We start from the raw sequence: 26,299 nt of genomic DNA, 5'->3' as shown, positions 1-26,299 counted from the left end.
TGGTCCACCTCGGCTTTCTCTTGATGTTCTTTGCCAGAAGCTCCAAGTGAGATCATGCTATCCAGCTGCAGTGTAGAGTATATTTTGCAGGGCTGGTCCAGGCTGAACAGGCCCAAGAGCTACCACAAAAGCTACTTCCCTGTTTGATCTGCTCAAAGGCCTGTTGTTGCTCAAGGCCCCATCCAAAATGGTTCTTCTTCTGGGTCACTCAATAGAGGGGCCTCACAAGCTGACTGTAACGTGGAATATGCATTCTCCAAAACCCCAGGCGGCCTACGAAAGCCTGTGTTTCCGTCTTCTTAGCTGGTGAAGACATAGTTGCTATCTTGTTATTCACATCCATAGGCACACGACGACGGCCATCCCACCATTTGTGCGCCCAAAAACTGGATGTCCCGTGCAGGTCCCTTGACCTTGCTTTTCTTTATGGCAAACCCAGCTATCAGAACATTCTGAACTATTCTTTTTCCCTTCTCAAACACTTCTTCTGCCTCACTGCCCCACACAATGATGTCATGAACGTATTGTAGATGTTGCGGGGCATCATCCATTTCCAGTACACTTTGGATCAGTCCATGAGAGATGGTAGGGCTGTGTTTCCACCCCCGGGGCAGTCGATTCCAGGTGTATTGGACACCCCGCCACATGAAAGCAAACTGTGGTCCGCACTCTGCTGCCAAAGGAATTGAGAAAAATGCATCGGCAATGCCAAGTGCAGCGTACCACCTGGCTGCCTTTGACTCCAGTTCATATTAGAGCTCTAACATGTCCAGTACAGCAGCACTCAGTGGGGGCGTTACTTCATTCAGGCCACAATGGTCTACTGTTAACCTCCACCCTCCATCAGACTTTTGCACTGGCCACATGGCACTACTAAAAGGTGAGTGAGTCTTGCTGATCGCTCCTTGGCTCTCCTTATCCACCTTTTCTTTCTCACTTCTGGGGGCCATTACTGTAGTTATTGTTTGGGTCCCTATCTCAGCCATAGTGTCCTCAAATGCAGTTTGGGTCCCTGCCTCAGCTACACTCTTCTGACAATACTGAACTGCGGCTCAATAGGCATAGGCCAGGCCCTCGTACAGGGCAAGAAGCTGCTGGGTTTCATCAGGGTAGGTAAGGCACCCTTCTATCAGGTGACACGTCAGTTTGCCAGGCTTCTTTACCTATTTAGGTGTAGAGTCCCAGGCAAGGGGAGGTCATAACTACTCTAGGAACCTGCTCAAATCCTTGCACACGCACTGCCATCCAGCGAGCAGCCGCTTCAGGACACAGTACCTCCTCACCTACAGTTTGTTTTGTCTCACAGCAGGATGACACCAGATTCCAAAAACCCCATAGTGTGCAGACAGTATAAGTTAATAGTAAAAATAGTATTCAACAGCTTACATAAGGATGAACAAGGAATGCGGCAGCCTGCATTCTAAAACATAGTATTAAACAGCTTACATAAGGATGAACAAGGAATGCAGCAGCCTGCATTCTAAAACAATCTACATCAGTCCCAGATAGGGAGAGTGAGTCCCTCATTGTCCCCAGAAAGTAGCTCCCCCAGCACAACAAAGCCATCAATGTCACAGCAAAGCACAGAGCCACTGTTTGTAGTAACATGTTCCCAAACTCAACAAAACAAAGAGATAAGCAGCGTACCTGACAAACTCCATGTCCCGCACAGGAGCTTGCTACTCAATAACTACTATTACTATACCATGCAAGATATATAAGGGCCAGTGTCTCAGCCCATGTTAGGAACCAAAAAGGACTGGTGTGGGTTTATCTTGGCTAGATGCCAGGTGTTCACCAAACAACTCTATCACTCCTCCTTCCCAGCTGGACAGGAGAGATGAAAAACAACTTGCAGACTGAGATAAGGCTGTTTACTAAAGCAAAAGTGAATGTTTGTGCATGAACAAGGAGAGGGAAAAAAAACAAATTGATTGTCTAGTTTCGATCAGCAAGTACTGTCTAGACACTTCCTGGGAAGCAGGGCTTCCGCACATGTACCAGTTTCTCTGGAAGGCAAACACTGTAAATAAGAAATGCTCCCCTTTCCCCCTCCTTTACTTCGCTTTTATTTCTGAGCTGACATCATATGGTATGGAATATCCCTCTGACCAGTTTGGGTCAGCTGTCCTGGTTGTAACTCCTCCTAGGATCTTGCCCACCCCTAGCCAGCTGATGCTGGGGCAGAATGTTGGAGAGACAGCACTGATGCTGTGCCAACACTGCTCAGCAGTAGCCAAAACACTGGTGTGTTATCAACACCTTTCTAGCTACCAATGCAAAGCACGGTGTGGGAAAATGACTGGGGACCCTGTGGACCCGTAACTGGGGATTCAATTAGAGGAAACTTAGGAGTTATATTAACATCCTTACAGGCGTTATAACAGTACGGGAATTATAGGGTAAATCACAGTTGCTGCTCCCTGGATGGAATGCAGTTGGCATGACTTGAAACCTATTCCGTGATGATTCCCCATACACATGCACCTGCTAATGGGGATGGAATGGAGGGTGGAGCGGAGCGAAGGCCAGGCTCTGCAGAAATCCTTGCGGGGAAGGGAACTCGATGGTACTTTGCAGCTGATAATCCGCATACCACCTGTCAGCCACGGGAGATAGGGGAAGATGTCTTACTGCTGAGCCAGCAACTGTGGTGAAATCTCTCTCCTTCGATGAACTTGCTTCATTAAAGACCAATAATAATATTAACGCACACCTCCATCCCAAAGTTACCCACCTCCAAAGTGCGACCACCCCTCACTGGGCATGCGCTCTATATTCTTTCTGACTGTACCTTTAAAAGCAAAGCAAGAGAATTTTACACCAATCAGTAACAAAGGTATGCATGAATAGAGTCACTCAAGCTCCACCTAAACACACAGAAATACTATAAAAATAAGTCGAGAATGGGGAAAAGTTAGGGAAGACTCCATCGTAGCTGCTGGGATCAGTTGATGGGCTGAACCTGTCTTCTCCCTCATAGAGATGCCTATTGGATAAGAATCATACTCTATGCATGCGGAACATTTTATTGGGGATTAGAGCTTCTCTGCATATTCCTTCAAATATAGTTTTGCAGACAGACACTATCACTGACAATCTTCGAACCTTAACCTGTCACAACTTATATTAACAGTGTTCTTGCAAAAACTGCTAGCGTGAATCCTTGGCGGACGCTACCAGTCGCCAGCAGCAGGTAACACAATGGGTAAAGGGGAAGACCTGCTGAGGGGTCTCCCTTACACTGTTGGTGTGTTTCCCTAAGTCAGTCGAACCACCCTCTGATCCAGTACGACTGCTCAGCGAAGGATCCCCCCAACGGGACGCTGACAGACTGGTTGGGCACAACGGCCGCGGCTTTCCTGAAACACAGACAAATTAAACACTAAAGACTGAGTAAATCTCCCCACACTAAAGGTCGAGGAAGCCTCCCTTTTTCACGTGACCCACGGCACTGTGAGAGCTGCTATGGGGAAATGAACTCCATCTTGGCAACACCCAGACCAGCATCATTGGGGCCTGATTCTCAGCTGTCCTCTGCTGCTGAAATTGCAGTTATAGAAGACGGATTGGTACCTGCCCTTCACTCAAATCAACATTCAGCCCCTAATTCATCTTCCTGTTCCTAAAATCTCTAAACCACCAACCCCCTTCTACATGGAAGAATATGCCTTTTAGGCTTTATGATGTCAGACCTTGGCTGGCCGCCAGGGGCCCAACCAGCTGTTCTCTCACCACCCCTCCTCAATAGGACAGGAGGAGAAAATAAGATGAAAAAGTTCCTTCGGGACATAGCCACCTGCCAGATCTAAGGGCAGCAGGGAAATACCTGCCCCAGACAGCGCTTTACCCTTTCTTAAATATGCTTACACAGGGGTGCCACCAGCTCTGCTGAGTTGCTCAGCTTTGGCTCTCAGGGAGTCTGGTGCCTAGCTGGTGAAAACTAGCTGTGTCTCGCACAGAGCAGACCCTGGCCTCTTCTCACAGAGGCCATGCCTGCAGGCCACGCTCTGTGTCCAGTTCTGGTCCCCAGACTTCAATAAAAAGAGGTGGACAGACTGGAGAGGGTCCCAAGGAGGGCCACAAAGATGCTCAAAGGGCTGGAGAACCTGCTTTTGCTGATACCTTTCCCGGCGATTCTTTAAGCGACCTAAAACACCCACTTGCACCAATTGGCATAGTCGGAGGGATGGCAAGAGATATCACTGAATACTTACAGAAGCAAGGAATAAGCCTAAGTCCTAAATACGCAGACAAATGGGCTCAGCATGATCCAAAAGCTGTGGAGGAACATCTGAAACCAGACAGGGGCTGCTTGAAGGCTAGCAATGACAAAGGAATTAGATGCAAAATGTTACACACCTGCCTAGGCTCAAGGAGAACCTCCTCAGAGTATTCTAGTACTTCAGGGGAGCCACATGGAGAAGACAAGGGACAATGGGCACAAGTTGCACCAGTCCCCGTTGCTGGACGTTTTCAAGATGCAATTGGACGGGGTGCTAAATAATCTCATCTAGGCTCCCTTTCCCGCAAAAGGCTGCACCAGATGATCTTGCGAGGTCCCTTCACACCTGGGCTGGTCTAGGAACCTACAACTCTCCAGCGGATCTGGGTTTCATAACCCTTGGCTCTCTTCGGCTTGGAGCTAAGCATCCAAAACCTTGCCTGCGAGGCGAGACATAAAATTCCACCAGGTGCCAGAGACTTCTAAAACCTATGGCAATCACCCAGCATGCTGGTACAAATGTAAACCGTATGGAGAAATCAACCCCACACATCTGCCTCAAGAGAGATTACAGGTCGGAGTTACAATTTACTAAACAGGTTACAATAAATACAACGATACAGAGAGAACTGGTTTTAACCCACAATGTCAGAGTATAAACTGGCACCCTGCTGGTCAGAGTGATGGTCACAGTCCTGTTGAAGTAGTGGTCCTCCTTCGGATCTGTCGAGTGGTGGTGCCCAAAGTCCCCAAACCCAAAGATATCTATATCTATATAGATATATAGATATAGATATATAGATATAGATATATAAGCACAGGTTCAAGTGGGAATGCTCAGTACCTCCCCCAGGACAGGGAGTTTCACAGTGGAGGAATGTAATACTGTGAGTCATGGGATATTTTGGGAGTCTTTGATGGTCTAAGTCACTGCAGCTGCCTATGATCCTAGTGCCATTGAGTCCATTATGGCCCATTAGCAGAGATGACCCCTCAGGCTGGGTGGGAATGTGCTGGTGCTTCCCCAGAGGAAGCACTTATCATGGCTAAGTCGTTTGTGTGAAGAAAAAGAAAAACACTACCCTGCCTGGGAAGGGTTGCTTCTTCTCCCTTATCTCATTTAACACCCATCTTGTAGCCTCAGGTGTTGGGTGTATAATAATCAGCTACTTCAAGTGATCCATCGTTAGCAGGTCATCAGGAATGACACAGAGGGTGGTACAATACAGTTGGCTTACATGCACACAGTGCTAAACTGGCACCCTACTCATGTAACCAGGACACCCAGGTCCAACAGGAGGTGGATGCTTCCAACACAGTGCACCATGCTGAATCCACCCTTGGAAAGCATGCATGTAGCCTCACACACAGTATCTTCTACACTTTTAGCAGCAGCCTACATAGGGGCTTTCTGTACGTTGGCGTACCACTGCCAAAGAGCTAAGACTTTGCTTCCTACAAGACGCGAGAGACTGCTAAGCAGCGCTTCCAGCTTCATGCTTCTAATAACAGGCAAATCATCATCTATCTCTGAAATGCTGTTATCTGGCTGAAACATTCCACATACTTGCATTTCGGGGAGACACCGTTTGAACTTGCAGAACTACTTCCCCTCAGTAAGACTCAAAAGACAGAGATGATATCCCCATGACAAATCTTTATTGTGCAACTGCTGCTCAAAGCTTTTGTTACCTTCCACAGACGCACGGCAAAAAAAAAATTACACATCAAAAGCCGCTAGATTGATGGGCAACAGACGAAATCCATTCAGCGGCGATTTGTACACGTGCAGCAACTCTTGCGGTGCCAAAATCTTAGCCAGGCGGCCAGCCCAACTGACCGCCACCCAGAACGGGTAGATGCATGCGAGAGACAGACTGCCCACCCTCGGGCCCTTCATCCACAACCATCCGGAATCCATTGGTCAGGCCCAGGTGAGCAACACACATCTCGCCAAAAATCACGACATGCCCAAGAAGCTGGAGAAGGAAGTACAAACCCATAAATAAGTAAAATAAAAAGAATAAAGGAACAAGAGGGGAGAGGGCAGGAAGGGAAGGAATGAGAGCAGAGAACCACCCAGAGAAAGCAGCTAGCCAATTCCTAGCAGTTCAACCATTGCATGGCCAAATTAACGGCCGTCCAAACACTGGCAACTAAAGCTTTCCAAGCAAAGCTACAAAGACCAATTATGCACGCTATAGGGGCAAAAGAGAGCTAGGCAATTTTTCTCAAGATAGACACCAAAGGACTACAAAACAGCCACAGAAGCTGACACTGTCTCCGCGTTAAAGCCCCCATTGTGTCTTCAGGCAACATAACCAATCCGGCTGGAAAATAAACTTTTGGCTGCCTTTTGCGTGGGTTTACAGTGTCTTTGAACATGGCTTTTACAGCTTAAAGCAAAACATCCAGCACCACTCAACCAGCTTTGCCCTTCCTTGCCCCGGACCTGCCAAAAACCCCAAGCCCTCTTCTCCATGTTAGGACTACTACTCTGACTCTAAACCACAACATTAGGCACCAGACTGCACTCCAAAACAACATGGCGCTTTGCACCAGAAGTACACACCCAGGGACTAGCATTGCTTTATCGCACTGCTTTTAGTCAAAAAGCTCAACTCCATTACAAGCCAGAGGCAAGAGATGATAGCGCCAGAAAACCCAAAGTAGCCTACTGTGCCCTATCAAGGGGGAAAGGGGGGATGGGAAAGAGTCTAGTAAATGAGGAACTATCTACAGGTACAGTTTAGCACACAGAAAACTCCCACAGTACTTACAGATTCACCAGAATCTCCTGCTCCAGACAACTCGATAATTGGCTCCTTAGGCATGACTAGGAAAAGTGTCGCGTCTAGGGGCAAAACGATCAAGGAACGAACGGCACTGGAGGAAGAGTAAACACTTAAAACATAACCGGCTTCAGAGAAAGGCAATAGCTTATGCAAACCCATCTGCCCCGCTGAACTCCTACAGAAGCAGATTACCAGATACCCCAAAGACAAGTCAGAACATTGATTTTTCTTGCATGATTATTATGCTTTCTGTACCCAAAATACAGTATATTTACAGAGCCCCCTCTAGAAGTGGGATTCGTCATGCAAGACCATGGGGGAAGGAGACAGGCCACTACTTGCGATTAACAAGCTCCAGTATGTTTTAGTTGGGACCGATCCTTTCCTGAGCAGTTTTTCTACTGGATGTGGTCCACGCAGAGACTGAAGACAAATGGCTTAACTGAATCAGCAAAGAGTTTAGTGAAATGGAAGAGCAGCGGCCATTCATTTTCCACAGGACAGGGAGCTCAAGCATCGAACACACGCATAATGCCAGGAAGCCTGCAAGTGCATGGGACGAGTCTGTCTTCTATACTGCATGCAAACCCTACCTTCAAAAGCAGAAAGAATCCCTAACTGCTAACTTTCAGCATTTTAAGTACTAAATCACATGGGATATTACCTTAAAGTTAACATCGCATAGGCAACGCCTGTATTCTTTTTCCCCCGGTCTAAGCAGCTCACTCCAGTTTCCAGTACCAACACTCGTGACCCTTGCAAGCATGCTGTTATCACGGTCTTATTTCCCCAAAGAAACGAGTTCTGGAAAGCTATTGCAGCCTGCATAATGACCACCTTGTAATTTTTTTGCTTTTTTTTTTTTTTTTTTAACTAGAGAAAGATGTAATTCCTTGCCCTCATAATCCAGTTTGGGGGTTCAGAACCAAAGCCTAGCACAGCCAAGCTGCATAACCTCATCGATGCTGTTAGGAGACACATTGAGACCAAGTTACCTTCGGAGGTCCTTCTCTACGCGCGCACACACGACACGGTGGGGGTGGGATACGAGGCGAGTCCGGACAACACTTGCAACCCAGTACGCCCGCGGCAGCCGGAGGGGTGGGGGTGCGGCACAGAACAAGCTATGGGGACGGTGCAGTAGAGAGCGCCACAACCCAGAGAGGCCCCGTCCGTCCCGCGTCCCTGCACCCACCCACCCGCAGCAGCAGCGCCGCCGCGCGCCCTGCCGCGCGCCCGGGTACCGCGCACCGGGTGTCCTCGGCTCAGATGCCCGCAAGCGCGGGAGGAGGGGGAAGGGAAGAGGAACCGCGCACAGAGAGCAAAGCCGAGGCTACCTCCTAGTCCTCGTCGCTGACGAGACCACAGAAACGCCTTGCTGATAATCTTTCCGAAGACGGTAGTGGCGCCACCAGGGCGAGAGGCCAGCACCCCGATACTCTCGTCAGCCAAGGACAAAGCCCGTGTCCGCCCCGACACTTCCTCCACTAAGCCCGGCCCTCCGCGGCGCCCATTGGGCCGACGGATCGTGGCCCGCGTCTCCATTTGCTGTCCCGCCTGTCTCTTTCGCTTTTCCCCGCCCCCTTGGAGAGTCCTCTCTCGTCGACCTGGGGCCCTCGAGGCGCCGAGGGACCTGCCCCGTGTAGTGCTGCGACCCTGAGGGCGGGCTACGAGGTCGCAGAAGAGGCTGTAGTAGCTACAAACACTATTTCTTGTTATTTGTTACCGCATCAAGTCCACCCCAAAGGTGCCTGTGCCTTTTTGGTGCTGCTCCCTTCAGTCAAATGACTGCTTTGGCCAGGGCAGGGCAGGCCTGCCCTTAACTTCTCGGGACATTTTGAAAAACCAACAGAAGTTGCTCTACACTGTTTGCTGAAAGCCCCACTTCCATTGCAGACGTTTCTAAGCTGCACGTCTCCTGGAAGCAAATAAAATACAAAGCGTGCGTTCGGCACTGCTGGCTTGAGGGTTCAAGATAGTAGGATTTGCGTTAGGCTGGATAGGAGGCTTTTAGAAAAATAGGCAGCGCCCTCAAATCTGCCCAAGGGTGGTCTGCTGTGCCCTGCAGCTCCGGGGACAGTGAGCACCTTGAATGGCCCACACATCTATCTTGTAACATATATAAACCCTGCTTTCCTCGATATTGGGCTAAGGAGATCCTTGGCCGCCTTTGCGGCAAGGGCACGTCGTCCTATTTTGCAAAGCTGCTTTCCAGCCAATCGACCTCCAGCATGTACTGGTGCATGGCGTTGTGCCTCCCCAGGTGCAGGACTTGTGTATCCACAGGTTCCTCGGGTGGTCTCAAAACAGATCGTTTCCTATGATGGAAGGGACTTTGTTCCCCAAGTCCCTGCCTTGAGGTTCAGGGTCTCAAGAGGTTTGGTAACCATGCCAGTGAAAACAGAGGAAAACGACTCGCCGAGTATCACAGCCTTCTCCATGTTACTGGCCACTAGACCTCCTGGCTTATTTATCAGCGGGGGCAGGGGGGGAGGGAGGAAGGGAATGTGGGTTGGCGTACGCTTTCTTTAGCCTTATTTTCTGACCAATGCACCTGTGGAAGCCCATCTTATGATTCTTTACATCCCCTGCCAAATTCAGCTCCAGCTTTGCCTTAGCTTTTCTGATCCCATCCCTACAGACCTGGGCAGCATCTTTAGATTCTTCCCAGAATGCGTGTCCCTGCTTCCAATACCTATGCATGTCCACTTCATGCTTCAGCTCAACCAGAAGAGAAGGCCCTTACTCAGCAACGCTCATGTCCCGCCTAACTTGCCTGATTTCTTACGTCGACCTCATCCTCTTAATCTGGTGGCCTATAGTAGATACCAACCACAAGGTTGGCTTCCTTTGTTGGCTTGTGTGGGATGATGACCATGGAGTCAGGAAAGGGCTAAGGCTTACTATATATGGCCTAAACCGTGTACCCTCCACATTATCTTTCCTGATGGAGATCCACATAGCTGACATCAAGAAAGGACAATATGGCCGAAGGAGGAGTTCATGGGCAGCTAGGAAAGCCGTTTCTTGGCTCTGATGAACGGCATGAAATGGAAAGAAGTCTTAAGAGCGGAACTCTGAAGGACACCAAGGCCAAAGAAGTAACCTTTGCCCGATTAAGGGTCATTTAAGTATTAAAATGCACACTCATGCATATGCTAATAAGCTTACTGAAGTACATGCTACCACGTATATGATTATATTACTCAGCTCTCCAATTAGATCTTGCTATATGTAAGGAGGAGAAGATTGGGCTGCATATAAGGAGGGTAGAAATTTCAGCTAGGTAGCAGGAATTCCCAAGAGATGTCAGAGACAGTTGCCGGTCTGTTCTCTTCTCCCTCCTCCAAAGCGGGGACGCTCTCTTGGGAAGCTTCTGCATACCATTGCTATTATTAGTATTGCATGGGTTAGCATGATGTTATTAGACTTCTACCACAGCTAGTGCATTTCTCAATGGCAGTTCCAAATCTCTAGTTCTGTAACTTCAGAAAATCACTCTATTCCTGAATCTGCGCTCACAAAGGTTCTTAGAGAACGCAACCAGATTCACAGTGCTGAACTGGTTGTAACCGGAAATTAGACCTAACCCCACCCGGTCCCTCTGATGTCTGAGGAGCAGCTGGAGTGCAAGGGGCTTTATTTTCTGCCAAGTTTCTTACTCTTAACGCAACAGCTTGACCTCTAATTTTCACCCATAAGCTCTCAACCTGTTCATCGCTGTCTTTCAAAGACAGCTCTGTACAGAAAATCCCTCTTGAGTTCACACAGCGGACCACCTCTGCCTCTCCTTCCTTCTGACCACTTTATAGCCATTGACTGGGGAGCTCCAGTCATTGAGTTGTCCCAGCACATTTTTACTCTCGTGATTACATTGTTAGCTTTCCGGCTGCCCAGTGGTTTCCAGCTCCTCTTTCTGGTGCTCACAGAGTCGTTCTATCACTCCCCCTTCTCAGCTTGACACAGAGAGAAAATAAGATGGAAAACAACTCACAGGGTGAGATAGGGCAGTTTACTAAAGGAAAAGAGAAAGTTTTCGCACAAAAAAGGAAACAGGAAAAACAAATATATCCTCTGGTTCCCATCAGCAAGCACTGTCCGACCACTTTCCAAGAAGCAGGGCTTCAGCACAGGTAGGGGTTGCTCCGAAAGGCAAACGCTGTAAATAACTAATGTGCCCCCTTTCCCCCTCCTTAACTTAGCTTTTATTTCTGAGCTGAAGTCATATGGTACAGAATAGCCCTCTGGCCAGTTTGGGTCACCTGGTCTAGTGGTGTCTCCTGCCAGGATCTTGCCCACTCCCAGCCTACTTATTGGGGGCAGAATGTTGGAGAGGCAGCGCTGATGCTGTGCCAACATTGCCCAGCAGTAGCCAAAACACTGATGTGTTATCAACACCTTTCTAGATACAAATGCAAAGCATGGCACTGTTGGACGCTATGGGGAAAATGAACTCCATCTCAGCCACAGCCAGTACAGTCTCCACCCCTTACTTCGCACCATTTGCATCATACTCAGATCCCACAGAATTTTTTATATATATATCTATATCTGGCTTCTAATTCTTCCATTGTATTTATTTGTCATGACTGAAATCCCTTCTTACCAACACTTACAACTTAAACTCCATGCTTAAACCATCTTTATGTCCAACACACGTATACATTTTCATTAACTACCGTCCCCCTTCCTTTCAAAGACAGATATTAGTTTCCCATTTGATGGGTTTCCTCCAGCCCTCCAGATGTTTAAAAAACAGGCTGTGACTTGGGCTCCATTCCATCAAGATGGGTGCTCGGGACAGAAGCGACACACTCGACCGTTCGGCACCGGCACCGGCCCTGCCTGGGCTATCCTCGCACTCTCCTCGCTCCTCGTAAAATTCACTCATCGTCGGTTCATGTCACTCCTGCTACTTTACTTCCTGCAACATACAGTTTGCACTCATTACTTTTCCCCCAAGGTTAAATCTCCTTGAGGCACACCCCGGGTCTCCCCATCCTTCTGCACTACCCACCAAGTACACCCAGGTCCTTGAGCAAAGACAATCCCATTAATAGGTTTGCCTTTTCCCATGGGAGGAGAATTCCACAGCCACTTCCCTGTGTGTAGTATGGGGACCTTATCTCCTCCCACAGTATGTAGTGGTTTTGTTTGGGCAGGACTAGTGCGGTTAGCAGATCTTCTGGTGTTAACCAGCCAAGTGGCTTCTGCTAAATTTGCATCCCAATGCTTCCATGCCCGATTGCCTAACCCTCTTGACATAGTCATCAGCAGTCCATCATACCTCTCAATCTTTCCAGAGGCTTGTGGGTGATAAGGGATGTGATATATCTACTCAATGCATGTTTCTTTGCCTAAGAGTTTATGAGGTTATTTCATAAATGAGTGTCTTGGGTTCAATGCAAGATGTATTCTATTCCCATCTGTTGAAACTGGTTGGGGAGGTGTTTCTTTATCTCTTCTATGACCCATTCCTCATGGCTCCGGGGGGAAGGGGGCAGGTGTCTTCTGTTAATGGGCCAGCTGTTAAAACCAGGTGGGGCAGTGTTCCTATCTCTTCCCTGACCCATCCTCCTTCCAGGGGGATATCTGCTGTTAATGAGCCATTAAGGCTCACTGCATGACTGATAAAATGGCATCATCCCATTGTGAGATGCTCCACCCAGTGGGAGGAGCCAAGCTTTCCTACCTGGATAAAACCTGAGATTCAGAACACCAGGACAGCCTGTTTTCCACTGGCTTCCCAGAGGAAGACCAGACCCATCTCGCCACCGCTGGATCCTTCCACGGGATCATCTCTACTCCAACAGAACCACATCTGTCACTCCAGGAGGACTTAATTGGACTGCTACCAACACCCTGACCAACAGGGTGTCAGGTCGTGTTCTGACTCTGCCAGTGTTTTTCTTTTTTGTTCGTTTCCTTTTTTGTACTACTTCGTTTTTAATATTCCTAGTAAAGAACTGTTATTCCTATTCCCATATCTTTGCCTGAAAGCTCCTTAATTTCAAAATTAAAATAATTCAGAGCGAGGGGGTTTACATTCCCCATTCCAAGGGAAGCTCCGGCTTTTCCCTGGCAGACACCTGTCTTTCCAAACTAAGACAAGGAGACTCATTGATTCCATTCTTTCTGGGGTACCATGTCACCACAAAATGTCTCTCTCAAGGCCTAAGACAGCGTTTCAAGCAATAGCATGGTTTACAGGGTATTTTTACAGCCAACCAGTAGTTGCCTCTACCACGATGAGCATGTAAGCTCTTGCCTTGGTGTGTTCATGGCAGTGGTCCAATATAGTCAATTTGCCAGGCCTCAGCAGATTTAAAACTCACTTTGGCCATCTATTCCAAGGACATTTCACTCATGTGGCTCACTTGATTGCAGCACGTTTCACATTCACCGGTGACCTGTGTGATAGCCTCCGTGGTCAGGCCGACCCCTCAATCACAAGCTCGTCTGTAGGTTGCATCTTTTCCTAGATGCCCGCATGGTTCATGGGCCCATGAGGCTGTAAAGAGTTCACACTTCTTCTCCCAGTCTAAGTCTACCTGAGCTATTTCAATTTTGGCAGCCTTAGCTGGCTGTTCATTCTTCTGATGTTCCTCAGTGGCACGACTTTGGGGCATGTAAGCGTCTACGGGACGTTCCTTCAGAGCCACTTTTTCTACCCGTGCAGTGATGTCCTGCCACAACACAGCAGCCCACATGGGTTTAGCCCTGCACTGCCAATCGGTCTTCTTCCATTGCTGTAGCCACCTTCATAGGGCATTAGCCACCATCCAGGAGTCAGTACAGAGATACAGCAGAGGCCACTTTTCTTCTCCTTCAGCGGCCTCAACGACTCATTGTGTGGGACTCCACACAGCAGCTTTCCACCTCTGATGGTTTCCTACCACAAGGCAGGATCCGTCAGAAAAGAGAGCATGGCCTCTTTCATCTTTTGATAACTCATTATATGGTGGTGCTTCTTGAGTACGAGTGACCTTTCAAAGAAATTCTCCAAAACCTCTGCCTTTTTTCATGGATTCTCAGGCAATTGGGTTCCTCCAGTCAAGCTCGTTGTGTGATCAGTGCTGCTACCCACCCACTTACTCCACGCAGCACTGTTTGCACGATGTGTCAAAGGGATGCTTCCTTTGAACATCTAGTGTAGCACAGGAAATTGCAGCGCCAAGAGGAGACACGCTTCTTTCCCAACAACAACTGAGGATGCTCAAACCCCCTTATACGCTGCTAATATTTCTTTTTCAGAGGGAGTGTAGTGGGCCTTCTGATCCTCAATGACCCCGGCTCCAAAACCTTAATGGTCCACCTCGGCTTTCTCTTGATGTTCTTTGCCAGAAGCTCCAAGTGAGATCATGCTATCCAGCTGCAGTGTAGAGTATATTTTGCAGGGCTGGTCCAGGCTGAACAGGCCCAAGAGCTACCACAAAAGCTACTTCCCTGTTTGATCTGCTCAAAGGCCTGTTGTTGCTCAAGGCCCCATCCAAAATGGTTCTTCTTCTGGGTCACTCAATAGAGGGGCCTCACAAGCTGACTGTAACGTGGAATATGCATTCTCCAAAACCCCAGGCGGCCTACGAAAGCCTGTGTTTCCGTCTTCTTAGCTGGTGAAGACATAGTTGCTATCTTGTTATTCACATCCATAGGCACACGACGACGGCCACCCCACCATTTGTGCGCCCAAAAACTGGATGTCCCGTGCAGGTCCCTTGACCTTGCTTTTCTTTATGGCAAACCCAGCTATCAGAACATTCTGAACTATTCTTTTTCCCTTCTCAAACACTTCTTCTGCCTCACTGCCCCACACAATGATGTCATGAACGTATTGTAGATGTTGCGGGGCATCATCCATTTCCAGTACACTTTGGATCAGTCCATGAGAGATGGTAGGGCTGTGTTTCCACCCCCGGGGCAGTCGATTCCAGGTGTATTGGACACCCCGCCACATGAAAGCAAACTGTGGTCCGCACTCTGCTGTCAAAGGAATTGAGAAAAATGCATCGGCAATGCCAAGTGCAGCATACCACCTGGCTGCCTTTGACTCCAGTTCATATTAGAGCTCTAACATGTCCAGTACAGCAGCACTCAGTAGGGGCGTTACTTCATTCAGGCCACAATGGTCTACTGTTAACCTCCACCCTCCATCAGACTTTTGCACTGGCCACATGGCACTACTAAAAGGTGAGTGAGTCTTGCTGATCGCTCCTTGGCTCTCCTTATCCACCTTTTCTTTCTCACTTCTGGGGGCCATTACTGTAGTTATTGTTTGGGTCCCTATCTCAGCCATAGTGTCCTCAAATGCAGTTTGGGTCCCTGCCTCAGCCACACTCTTCTGACAATACTGAACTGCGGCTCAATAGGCATAGGCCAGGCCCTCGTACAGGGCAAGAAGCTGCTGGGTTTCATCAGGGTAGGTAAGGCACCCTTCTATCAGGTGACACGTCAGTTTGCCAGGCTTCTTTACCTATTTAGGTGTAGAGTCCCAGGCAAGGGGAGGTCATAACCACTCTAGGAACCTGCTCAAATCCTTGCACACGCACTGCCATCCAGCGAGCAGCCGCTTCAGGACACATTTCAGTACCTCCTCACCTACAGTTTGTTTTGTCTCACAGCAGGATGACACCAGATTCCAAAAACCCCATAGTGTGCCAACAGTATTAGTTAATAGTAAAAATAGTATTCAACAGCTTACATAAGGATGAACAAGGAATGCGGCAGCCTGCATTCTAAAACATAGTATTCAACAGCTTACATAAGGATGAACAAGGAATGCAGCAGCCTGCATTCTAAAACAATCTACATCAGTCCCAGATAGGGAGAGTGAGTCCCTCATTGTCCCCAGAAAGTAGCTCCCCCAGCACAACAAAGCCATCAATGTCACAGCAAAGCACAGAGCCACTGTTTGTAGTAACATGTTCCCAAACTCAACAAAACAAAGAGATAAGCAGCGTACCTGACAAACTCCATGTCCCGCACAGGAGCTTGCTGTCGGAGTCTAGAACATCCCTCTGGCCACCCTGGAGGATTTGGAGACCAGACAGGGGGGTCTGGGATCGGTACAGGGGGGTCAGTTAGACCCACACAGGTCCCAGGAGGACACTGACTCTGATTCCTGTCCATGGGAGTGAACACTCACATGCAGGAAGAATCACAAATCCTAAGAATTTGAAATAAGTAGTGGATGGTTTATTATAGAATATAAATATAGAAATTAGGATTCTTAGCATATGGGGCTGAAGAGACAAGATGGAGGAATTGGGGAGTGGCCCCTGTCCTCCTTGTTCTTGTTCTCGTCCCCCATCTTGTGCTGAGTTGGGTTTTAGAGATTGGTTTAGAGTAGAACTGACATGTTAGTATAGGTAATAGGTATTGGTAAAATTTTGTAAATAAAAAATACGTCTCAGACAGTGGTTGGGTCAAGGGGACCGTACATAAGGTACGGGGCTCTCTGATCTGCCCAGTCTGCCGCGTGTCCTGCTCTGCTGGGGATGCATCACAGAGCTGAGAAAGAACTAAGATAAGGTACCCTGCCAGGGAAGTGCTTGGCAGAGCTGAAAAAGGACTGAGATAATGAAGAATAAACAACCTTGGAAATGACAACCAGCAGACTCCGTTTGTTGTCTCTACCTCTGGTGTGTAACACTCAGGGCGAAGAGAAGACTGAAAACCTTATTACCCCTGGGAACAGCAACCCAGGGGAAACTCCCAGGGAAGAGCAACCCTGGGGGAACCCTTATTGCCTTGGGGAACAGGAAGCCCAAGGAGAATCTCAGGAAAACTACGACCCTGAGAGCTTGCTACTCAATAACTACTATTACTATACCATGCAAGATATATAAGGGCCAGTGTCTCAGCCCATGTTAGGAACCAAAAAGGACTGGTGTGGGTTTATCTTGGCTAGATGCCAGGTGTTCACCAAACAACTCTATCACTCCTCCTTCCCAGCTGGACAGGAGAGATGAAAAACAACTTGCAGACTGAGATAAGGCTGTTTACTAAAGCAAAAGTGAATGTTTGTGCATGAACAAGGAGAGGGAAAAAAAACAAATTGATTGTCTAGTTTCGATCAGCAAGTACTGTCTAGACACTTCCTGGGAAGCAGGGCTTCCGCACATGTACCAGTTTCTCTGGAAGGCAAACACTGTAAATAAGAAATGCTCTCCTTTCCCCCTCCTTTACTTCGCTTTTATTTCTGAGCTGACATCATATGGTATGGAATATCCCTCTGACCAGTTTGGGTCAGCTGTCCTGGTTGTAACTCCTCCTAGGATCTTACCCACCCCCAGCCAGCTGATGCTGGGGCAGAATGTTGGAGAGACAGCACTGATGCTGTGCCAACACTGCTCAGCAGTAGCCAAAACACTGGTGTGTTATCAACACCTTTCTAGCTACCAATGCAAAGCACGGTGTGGGAAAATGACTGGGGACCCTGTGGACCCGTAACTGGGGATTCAATTAGAGGAAACTTAGGAGTTATATTAACATCCTTACAGGCGTTATAACAGTACGGGAATTATAGGGTAAATCACAGTTGCTGCTCCCTGGATGGAATGCAGTTGGCATGACTTGAAACCTATTCCGTGATGATTCCCCATACACACGCACCTGCTAATGGGGATGGAATGGAGGGTGGAGCGGAGCGAAGGCCAGGCTCTGCAGAAATCCTTGCGGGGAAGGGAACTCGATGGTACTTTGCAGCTGATAATCCGCATACCACCTGTCAGCCACGGGAGATAGGGGAAGATGTCTTACTGCTGAGCCAGCAACTGTGGTGAAATCTCTCTCCTTCAATGAACTTGCTTCATTAAAGACCAATAATAATATTAACGCACACCTCCATCCCAAAGTTACCCACCTCCAAAGTGCGACCACCCCTCACTGGGCATGCGCTCTATAGTCTTTCTGACTGTACCTTTAAAAGCAAAGCAAGAGAATTTTACACCAATCAGTAACAAAGGTATGCATGAATAGAGTCACTCAAGCTCCACCTAAACACACAGAAATACTATAAAAATAAGTCGAGAATGGGGAAAAGTTAGGGAAGACTCCATCGACTCCATCGTAGCTGCTGGGATCAGTTGATGGGCTGAACCTGTCTTCTCCCTCATAGAGATGCCTATTGGATAAGAATCATACTCTATGCATGCGGAACATTTTATTGGGGATTAGAGCTTGTCTGCATATTCCTTCAAATATATTTTTGCAGACAGACACTATCACTGACAATCTTCGAACCTTAACCTGTCACAACTTATATTAACAGTGTTCTTGCAAAAACTGCTAGCGTGAATCCTTGGCGGACGCTACCAGTCGCCAGCAGCAGGTAACACAATGGGTAAAGGGGAAGACCTGCTGAGGGGTCTCCCTTACACTGTTGGTGTGTTTCCCTAAGTCAGTCGAACCACCCTCTGATCCAGTACGACTGCTCAGCGAAGGATCCCCCCAACGGGACGCTGACAGACTGGTCGGGCACAACGGCCGCGGCTTTCCCGAAACACAGACAAATTAAACACTAAAGACTGAGTAAATCTCCCCACACTAAGGGTCGAGGAAGCCTCCCTTTTTCACGTGACCCACGGCACTGTGAGAGCTGCTATGGGGAAATGAACTCCATCTTGGCAACACCCAGACCAGCATCATTGGGGCCTGATTCTCAGCTGTCCTCTGCTGCTGAAATTGCAGTTATAGAAGACGGATTGGTACCTGCCCTTCACTCAAATCAACATTCAGCCCCTAATTCATCTTCCTGTTCCTAAAATCTCTAAACCACCAACCCCCTTCTACATGGAAGAATATGCCTTTTAGGCTTTATGATGTCAGACCTTGGCTGGCCGCCAGGGGCCCAACCAGCTGTTCTCTTACCACCCCTCCTCAATAGGACAGGAGGAGAAAATAAGATGAAAAAGTTCCTTCGGGACATAGCCACCTGCCAGATCTAAGGGCAGCAGGGAAATACCTGCCCCAGACAGCGCTTTACCCTTTCTTAAATATGCTTACACAGGGGTGCCACCAGCTCTGCTGAGTTGCTCAGCTTTGGCTCTCAGGGAGTCTGGTGCCTAGCTGGTGAAAACTAGCTGTGTCTCGCACAGAGCAGACCCTGGCCTCTTCTCACAGAGCCCATGCCTGCAGGCCACGCTCTGTGTCCAGTTCTGGTCCCCAGACTTCAATAAAAAGAGGCGGACAGACTGGAGAGGGTCCCAAGGAGGGCCACAAAGATGCTCAAAGGGCTGGAGAACCTGCTTTTGCTGATACCTTTCCCAGCGATTCTTTAAGCGACCTAAAACACCCACTTGCACCAATTGGCATAGTCGGAGGGACGGCAAGAGATATCACTGAATACTTACAGAAGCAAGGAATAAGCCTAAGTCCTAAATACGCGGACAAATGGGCTCAGCATGATCCAAAAGCTGTGGAGGAACATCTGAAAGCAGACAGGGGCTGCATGAAGGCTAGCAATGACAAAGGAATTAGATGCAAAATGTTACGCACCTGCCTAGGCTCAAGGAGAACCTCCTCACAGTATTCTAGTACTTCAGGGGAGCCACATGGAGAAGACAAGGGACAATGGGCACAAGTTGCACCAGTCCCCGTTGCTGGAGGTTTTCAAGATGCGATTGGACGGGGTGCTAAATAATCTCATCTAGGCTCCCTTTCCCGCAAAAGGCTGCTCCAGATGATCTTGCGAGGTCCCTTCACACCTGGGCTGGTCTAGGAACCTACAACTCTCCAGCGGATCTGGGTTTCATAACCCTTGGCTCTCTTCGGCTTGGAGCTAAGCATCCAAAACCTTGCCTGCGAGGCGAGACATAAAATTCCACCAGGTGCCAGAGACTTCTAAAACCTATGGCAATCACCCAGCATGCTGGTACAAATGTAAACCGTCAGGAGAAATCAACCCCACACATCTGCCTCAAGAGAGATTACAGGTTGGAGTTACAATTTACTAAACAGGTTACAATAAATACAACGATACAGAGAGAACTGGTTTTAACCCACAAAGTCAGAGTATAAACTGGCACCCTGCTGGTCAGAGTGATGGTCACAGTCCTGTTGAAGTAGTGGTCCTCCTTCGGATCTGTCGAGTGGTGGTGCCCAAAGTCCCCAAACCCAAAGATATCTATATCTATATAGATATATAGATATAGATATATAAGCACAGGTTCAAGTGGGAATGCTCAGTACCTCCCCCAGGACAGGGAGTTTCACAGTGGAGGAATGTAATACTCTAAGTCATGGGATATTTTGGGAGTCTTTGATGGTCTAAGTCACTGCAGCTGCCTATGATCCTAGTGCCATTGAGTCCATTATGGCCCATTAGCAGAGATGACCCCTCAGGCTGGGTGGGAATGTGCTGGTGCTTCCCCAGAGGAAGCATTTATCATGGCTAAGTCGTTTGTGTGAAGAAAAAGAAAAACACTACCCTGCCTGGGAAGGGTTGCTTCTTCTCCCTTATCTCATTTACCACCCATCTTGTAGCCTCAGGTGTTGGGTGTATAATAGGCAGCTACTGCAAGTGATCCATCGTTAGCAGGTCATCAGGAATGACACAGAGGGTGGTACAATACAGTTGGCTTACATGCACACAGTGCTAAACTGGCACCCTACTTATGTAACCAGGACACCCAGGTGCAACAGGAGGTAGATGCTTCCAACACAGTGCACCATGCTGAATCCACCCTTGGAAAGCACGCATGTAGCCTCACACACAGTATCTTCTACACTTTTAGCAGCAGCCTACATAGGGGCTTTCTGTACGTTGGCGTACCACTGCCAAAGAGCTAAGACTTTGCTTCCTACAAGACGCGAGAGACTGCTAAGCAGCGCTTCTAGCTTCATGCTTCTAATAACAGGCAAATCATCATCTATCTCTGAAATGCTGTTATCTGGCTGAAACATTCCACATACTTGCATTTCGGGGAGACACCGTTTGAACTTGCAGAACTACTTCCCCTCAGTAAGACTCAAAAGACAGAGATGATATCCCCATGACAAATCTTTATTGTGCAACTGCTGCTCAAAGCTTTTGTTACCTTCCACAGACGCATGGCAAAAAAAAAATTACACATCAAAAGCCGCTAGATTGATGGGCAACAGATGAAATCCATTCAGCGGCGATTTGTACACGTGCAGCAACTCTTGCGGTGCCAAAATCTTAGCCAGGCGGCCAGCCCAACTGACCGCCACCCAGAACGGGTAGATGCATGCGAGAGACAGACTGCCCACCCTCGGGCCCTTCATCCACAACCATCCGGAATCCATTGGTCAGGCCCAGGTGAGCAACACACATCTCGCCAACAATCACGACATGCCCAAGAAGCTGGAGAAGGAAGTACAAACCCATAAATAAGTAAAATAAAAAGAATAAAGGAACAAGAGGGGAGAGGGCAGGAAGGGAAGGAATGAGAGCAGAGAACCACCCAGAGAAAGCAGCTAGCCAATTCCTAGCAGTTCAACCATTGCATGGCCAAATTAACGGTCGTCCAAACACTGGCAACTAAAGCTTTCCAAGCAAAGCTACTAAGACCAATTATGCACGCTATAGGGGCAAAAGAGAGCTAGGCAATTTTTCTCAAGATAGACACCAAAGGACTACAAAACAGCCACAGAAGCTGACACTGTCTCCGCGTTAAAGCCCCAATTGTGTCTTCAGGCAACATAACCAATCCGGCTGGAAAATAAACTTTTGGCTGCCTTTTGCGTGGGTTTACAGTGTCTTTGAACATGGCTTTTACAGCTTAAAGCAAAACATCCAGCACCACTCAACCAGCTTTGCCCTTCCTTGCCCCGGACCTGCCAAAAACCCCAAGCCCTCTTCTCCATGTTAGGACTACTACTCTGACTCTAAACCACAACATTAGGCACCAGACTGCACTCCAAAACAACATGGCGCTTTGCACCAGAAGTACACACCCAGGGACTAGCATTGCTTTATCGCACTGCTTTTAGTCAAAAAGCTCAACTCCATTACAAGCCAGAGGCAAGAGATGATAGCGCCAGAAAACCCAAAGTAGCCTACTGTGCCCTATCAAGGGGGAAAGGGGGGATGGGAAAGAGTCTAGTAAATGAGGAACTATCTACAGGTACAGTTTAGCACACAGAAAACTCCCACAGTACTTACAGATTCACCAGAATCTCCTGCTCCAGACAACTCGATAATTGGCTCCTTAGGCATGACTAGGAAAAGTGTCGCGTCTAGGGGCAAAACGATCATGGAACGAACGGCACTGGAGGAAGAGTAAACACTTAAAACATAACCGGCTTCAGAGAAAGGCAATAGCTTATGCAAACCCATCTGCCCCGCTGAACTCCTACAGAAGCAGATTACCAGATACCCCAAAGACAAGTCAGAACATTGATTTTTCTTGCATGATTATTATGCTTTCTGTACCCAAAATACAGTATATTTACAGAGCCCCCTCTAGAAGTGGGATTCGTCATGCAAGACCATGGGGGAAGGAGACAGGCCACTACTTGCGATTAACAAGCTCCAGTATGTTTTAGTTGGGACCGATCCTTTCCTGAGCAGTTTTTCTACTGGATGTGGTCCACGCAGAGACTGAAGACAAATGGCTTAACTGAATCAGCAAAGAGTTTAGTGAAGTGGAAGAGCAGCGGCCATTCATTTCCCACAGGACAGGGAGCTCAAGCATCGAACACACGCATAATGCCAGGAAGCCTGCAAGTGCATGGGACGAGTCTGTCTTCTATACTGCATGCAAACCCTACCTTCAAAAGCAGAAAGAATCCCTAACTGCTAACTTTCAGCATTTTAAGAACTAAATCACATGGGATATTACCTTAAAGTTAACATCGCATAGGCAACGCCTGCATTCTTTTTCCCCCGGTCTAAGCAGCTCACTCCAGTTTCCTGTACCAACACTCGTGACCCTTGCAAGCATGCTGTTATCACGGTCTTATTTCCCCAAAGAAACGAGTTCTGGAAAGCTATTGCAGCCTGCATAATGACCACCTTGTAATTTTTTTGCTTTTTTTTTTTTTTTTTTTTTAACTAGACAAAGATGTCATTCCTTGCCCTCATAATCCAGTTTGGGGGTTCAGAACCAAAGCCTAGCACAGCCAAGCTGCAGAACCTCATCGATGCTGTTAGGAGACACATTGAGACCAAGTTACCTTCGGAGGTCCTTCTCTACGCGCGCACACACGACACGGTGGGGGTGGGATACGAGGCGAGTCCGGACAACACTTGCAACCCAGTACGCCCGCGGCAGCCGGAGGGGTGGGGGTGCGGCACAGAACAAGCTATGGGGACGGTGCAGTAGAGAGCGCCACAACCCAGAGAGGCCCCGTCCGTCCCGCGTCCCTGCACCCACCCACCCACCCGCAGCAGCAGCGCCGCCGCGCGCCCTGCCGCGCGCCCGGGTACCGCGCACCGGGTGTCCTCGGCTCAGATGCCCGCAAGCGCGGGAGGAGGGGGAAGGGAAGAGGAACCGCGCACAGAGAGCAAAGCCGCGGCTACCTCCTAGTCCTCGTCGCTGACGAGACCACAGAAACGCCTTGCTGATAATCTTTCCGAAGACGGTAGTGGCGCCACCAGGGCGAGAGGCCAGCACCCCGATACTCTCGTCAGCCAAGGACAAAGCCCGTGTCCGCCCCGACACTTCCTCCACTAAGCCCGGCCCTCCGCGGCGCCCATTGGGCCGACGGATCGTGGCCCGCGTCTCCATTTGCTGTCCCGCCTGTCTCTTTCGTTTTTCCCCGCCTCCTTGGCGAGTCCTCTCTCGTCGACCTGGGGCCCTCGGGGCGCCGAGGGACCTGCCCCGTGTAGTGCTGCGACCCTGAGGGCGGGCTACGAGGTCGCAGAAGAGGCTGTAGTAGCTACAAACACTATTTCTTGTTATTTGTTACCGCATCAAGTCCACCCCAAAGGTGCCTGTGCCTTTTTGGTGCTGCTCCCTTCAGTCAAATGACTGCTTTGGCCAGGGCAGGGCAGGCCTGCCCTTAACTTCTCGGGACATTTTGAAAAACCAACAGAAGTTGCTCTACACTGTTTGCTGAAAGCCCCACTTCCATTGCAGACGTTTCTAAGCTGCACGTCTCCTGGAAGCAAATAAAATGCAAAGCGTGCGTTCGGCACTGCTGGCTTGAGGGTTCAAGATAGTAGGATTTGCGTTAGGCTGGATAGGAGGCTTTTAGAAAAATAGGCAGCGCCCTCAAATCTGCCCAAGGGTGGTCTGCTGTGCCCTGCAGCTCCGGGGACAGTGAGCACCTTGAATGGCCCACACATCTATCTTGTAACATATATAAACCCTGCTTTCCTCGATATTGGGCTAAGGAGATCCTTGGCCGCCTTTGCGGCAAGGGCACGTCGTCCTATTTTGCAAAGCTGCTTTCCAGCCAATCGACCTCCAGCATGTACTGGTGCATGGCGTTGTGCCTCTCCAGGTGCAGGACTTGTGTATCCACAGGTTCCTCGGGTGGTCTCAAAACAGATCGTTTCCTATGATGGAAGGGACTTTGTTCCCCAAGTCCCTGCCTTGAGGTTCAGGGTCTCAAGAGGTTTGGTAACCGTGCCAGTGAAAACAGAGGAAAACGACTCACCGAGTATCACAGCCTTCTCCATGTTACTGGCCACTAGACCTCCTGGCTTATTTATCAGCGGGGGCAGGGGGGGAGGGAGGAAGGGAATGTGGGTTGGCGTACGCTTTCTTTAGCCTTATTTTCTGACCAATGCACCTGTGGAAGCCCATCTTATGATTCTTTACATCCCCTGCCAAATTCAGCTCCAGCTTTGCCTTAGCTTTTCTGATCCCATCCCTACAGACCTGGGCGGCATCTTTAGATTCTTCCCAGAATGCGTGTCCCTGCTTCCAATACCTATGCATGTCCACTTCATGCTTCAGCTCAACCAGAAGAGAAGGCCCTTACTCAGCAACGCTCATGTCCCGCCTAACTTGCCTGATTTCTTACGTCGACCTCATCCTCTTAATCTGGTGGCCTATAGTAGATACCAACCACAAGGTTGGCTTCCTTTGTTGGCTTGTGTGGGATGATGACCATGGAGTCAGGAAAGGGCTAAGGCTTACTATATATGGCCTAAACCGTGTACCCTCCACATTATCTTTCCTGATGGAGATCCACATAGCTGACATCAAGAAAGGACAATATGGCCGAAGGAGGAGTTCATGGGCAGCTAGGAAAGCCGTTTCTTGGCTCTGATGAACGGCATGAAATGGAAAGAAGTCTTAAGAGCGGAACTCTGAAGGACACCAAGGCCAAAGAAGTAACCTTTGCCCGATTAAGGGTCATTTAAGTATTAAAATGCACACTCATGCATATGCTAATAAGCTTACTGAAGTACATGCTACCACGTATATGATTATATTACTCAGCTCTCCAATTAGATCTTGCTATATGTAAGGAGGAGAAGATTGGGCTGCATATAAGGAGGGTAGAAATTTCAGCTAGGTAGCAGGAATTCCCAAGAGATGTCAGAGACAGTTGCCGGTCTGTTCTCTTCTCCCTCCTCCAAAGCGGGGACGCTCTCTTGGGAAGCTTCTGCATACCATTGCTATTATTAGTATTGCATGGGTTAGCATGATGTTATTAGACTTCTACCACAGCTAGTGCATTTCTCAATGGCAGTTCCAAATCTCTAGTTCTGTAACTTCAGAAAATCACTCTATTCCTGAATCTGCGCTCACAAAGGTTCTTAGAGAACGCAACCAGATTCACAGTGCTGAACTGGTTGTAACCGGAAATTAGGCCTAACCCCACCCGGTCCCTCTGATGTCTGAGGAGCAGCTGGAGTGCAAGGGGCTTTATTTTCTGCCAAGTTTCTTACTCTTAACGCAACAGCTTGGCCTCTAATTTTCACCCATAAGCTCTCAACCTGTTCATCGCTGTCTTTCAAAGACAGCTCTGTACAGAAAATCCCTCTTGAGTTCACACAGCGGACCACCTCTGCCTCTCCTTCCTTCTGACCACTTTATAGCCATTGACTGGGGAGCTCCAGTCATTGAGTTGTCCCAGCACATTTTTACTCTCGTGATTACATTGTTAGCTTTCCGGCTGCCCAGTGGTTTCCAGCTCCTCTTTCTGGTGCTCACAGAGTCGTTCTATCACTCCCCCTTCTCAGCTTGACACAGAGAGAAAATAAGATGGAAAACAACTCACAGGGTGAGATAGGGCAGTTTACTAAAGGAAAAGAGAAAGTTTTCGCACAAAAAAGGAAACAGGAAAAACAAATATATCCTCTGGTTCCCATCAGCAAGCACTGTCCGACCACTTTCCAAGAAGCAGGGCTTCAGCACAG

General features: G+C 48.6%; 2 protein-coding genes across 21 annotated transcripts in view; both read right to left on the bottom strand.

The window, feature by feature from the left end:
- LOC134564999 (uncharacterized) overlaps nucleotides 1-26,299 on the bottom strand; it is a 145,229-nt gene that overhangs the window by 86,488 nt on the left and 32,442 nt on the right. For 12 of the 19 annotated variants that reach the window (XR_010083742.1, XR_010083743.1, XR_010083747.1 and 9 more), the window contains exon 1: nucleotides 8,358-12,005. The exons of 5 other annotated variants lie outside the window; for them this stretch is intronic. Coding sequence is in view for 3 of the 14 variants with exons in the window: in XM_063424349.1 (XP_063280419.1) it covers nucleotides 8,358-8,565 (208 nt within the window). In the remaining 11 variants the exon portion in view is untranslated. Of the gene's footprint in view, nucleotides 1-8,357; nucleotides 12,006-26,299 lie in introns of those variants that run through there. 2 more of the 19 variants (XR_010083735.1, XR_010083736.1) reach the window with 2 other exon arrangements.
- Nucleotides 21,007-25,922, bottom strand: LOC134565014 (uncharacterized). 2 transcript variants are annotated; one of them, XM_063424370.1, is made up of 3 exons: nucleotides 23,158-25,922; nucleotides 22,145-22,250; nucleotides 21,007-21,343 (listed from the first exon to the last, which is right to left on the bottom strand). In XM_063424370.1, exons 1-3 carry the CDS (start codon nucleotides 23,709-23,711, stop codon nucleotides 21,179-21,181), a joined length of 825 nt encoding a protein of 274 aa, XP_063280440.1. In that variant the 5' UTR covers nucleotides 23,712-25,922; the 3' UTR covers nucleotides 21,007-21,178. The 2 variants fall into 2 exon arrangements, 1 of the variants encoding a protein (XP_063280440.1); XR_010083753.1 differs by lacking the exon at nucleotides 21,007-21,343 and having other exon boundaries at nucleotides 23,504-23,644.

Source organism: Prinia subflava, assembly GCF_021018805.1.
Source record: "Prinia subflava isolate CZ2003 ecotype Zambia chromosome W unlocalized genomic scaffold, Cam_Psub_1.2 scaffold_31_NEW, whole genome shotgun sequence".
NCBI lineage: Eukaryota > Metazoa > Chordata > Aves > Passeriformes > Cisticolidae > Prinia > Prinia subflava.
The sequence above is the reverse complement of the archived record's forward strand: the minus strand, read 5'-3'. Positions and strand labels throughout refer to the sequence as shown.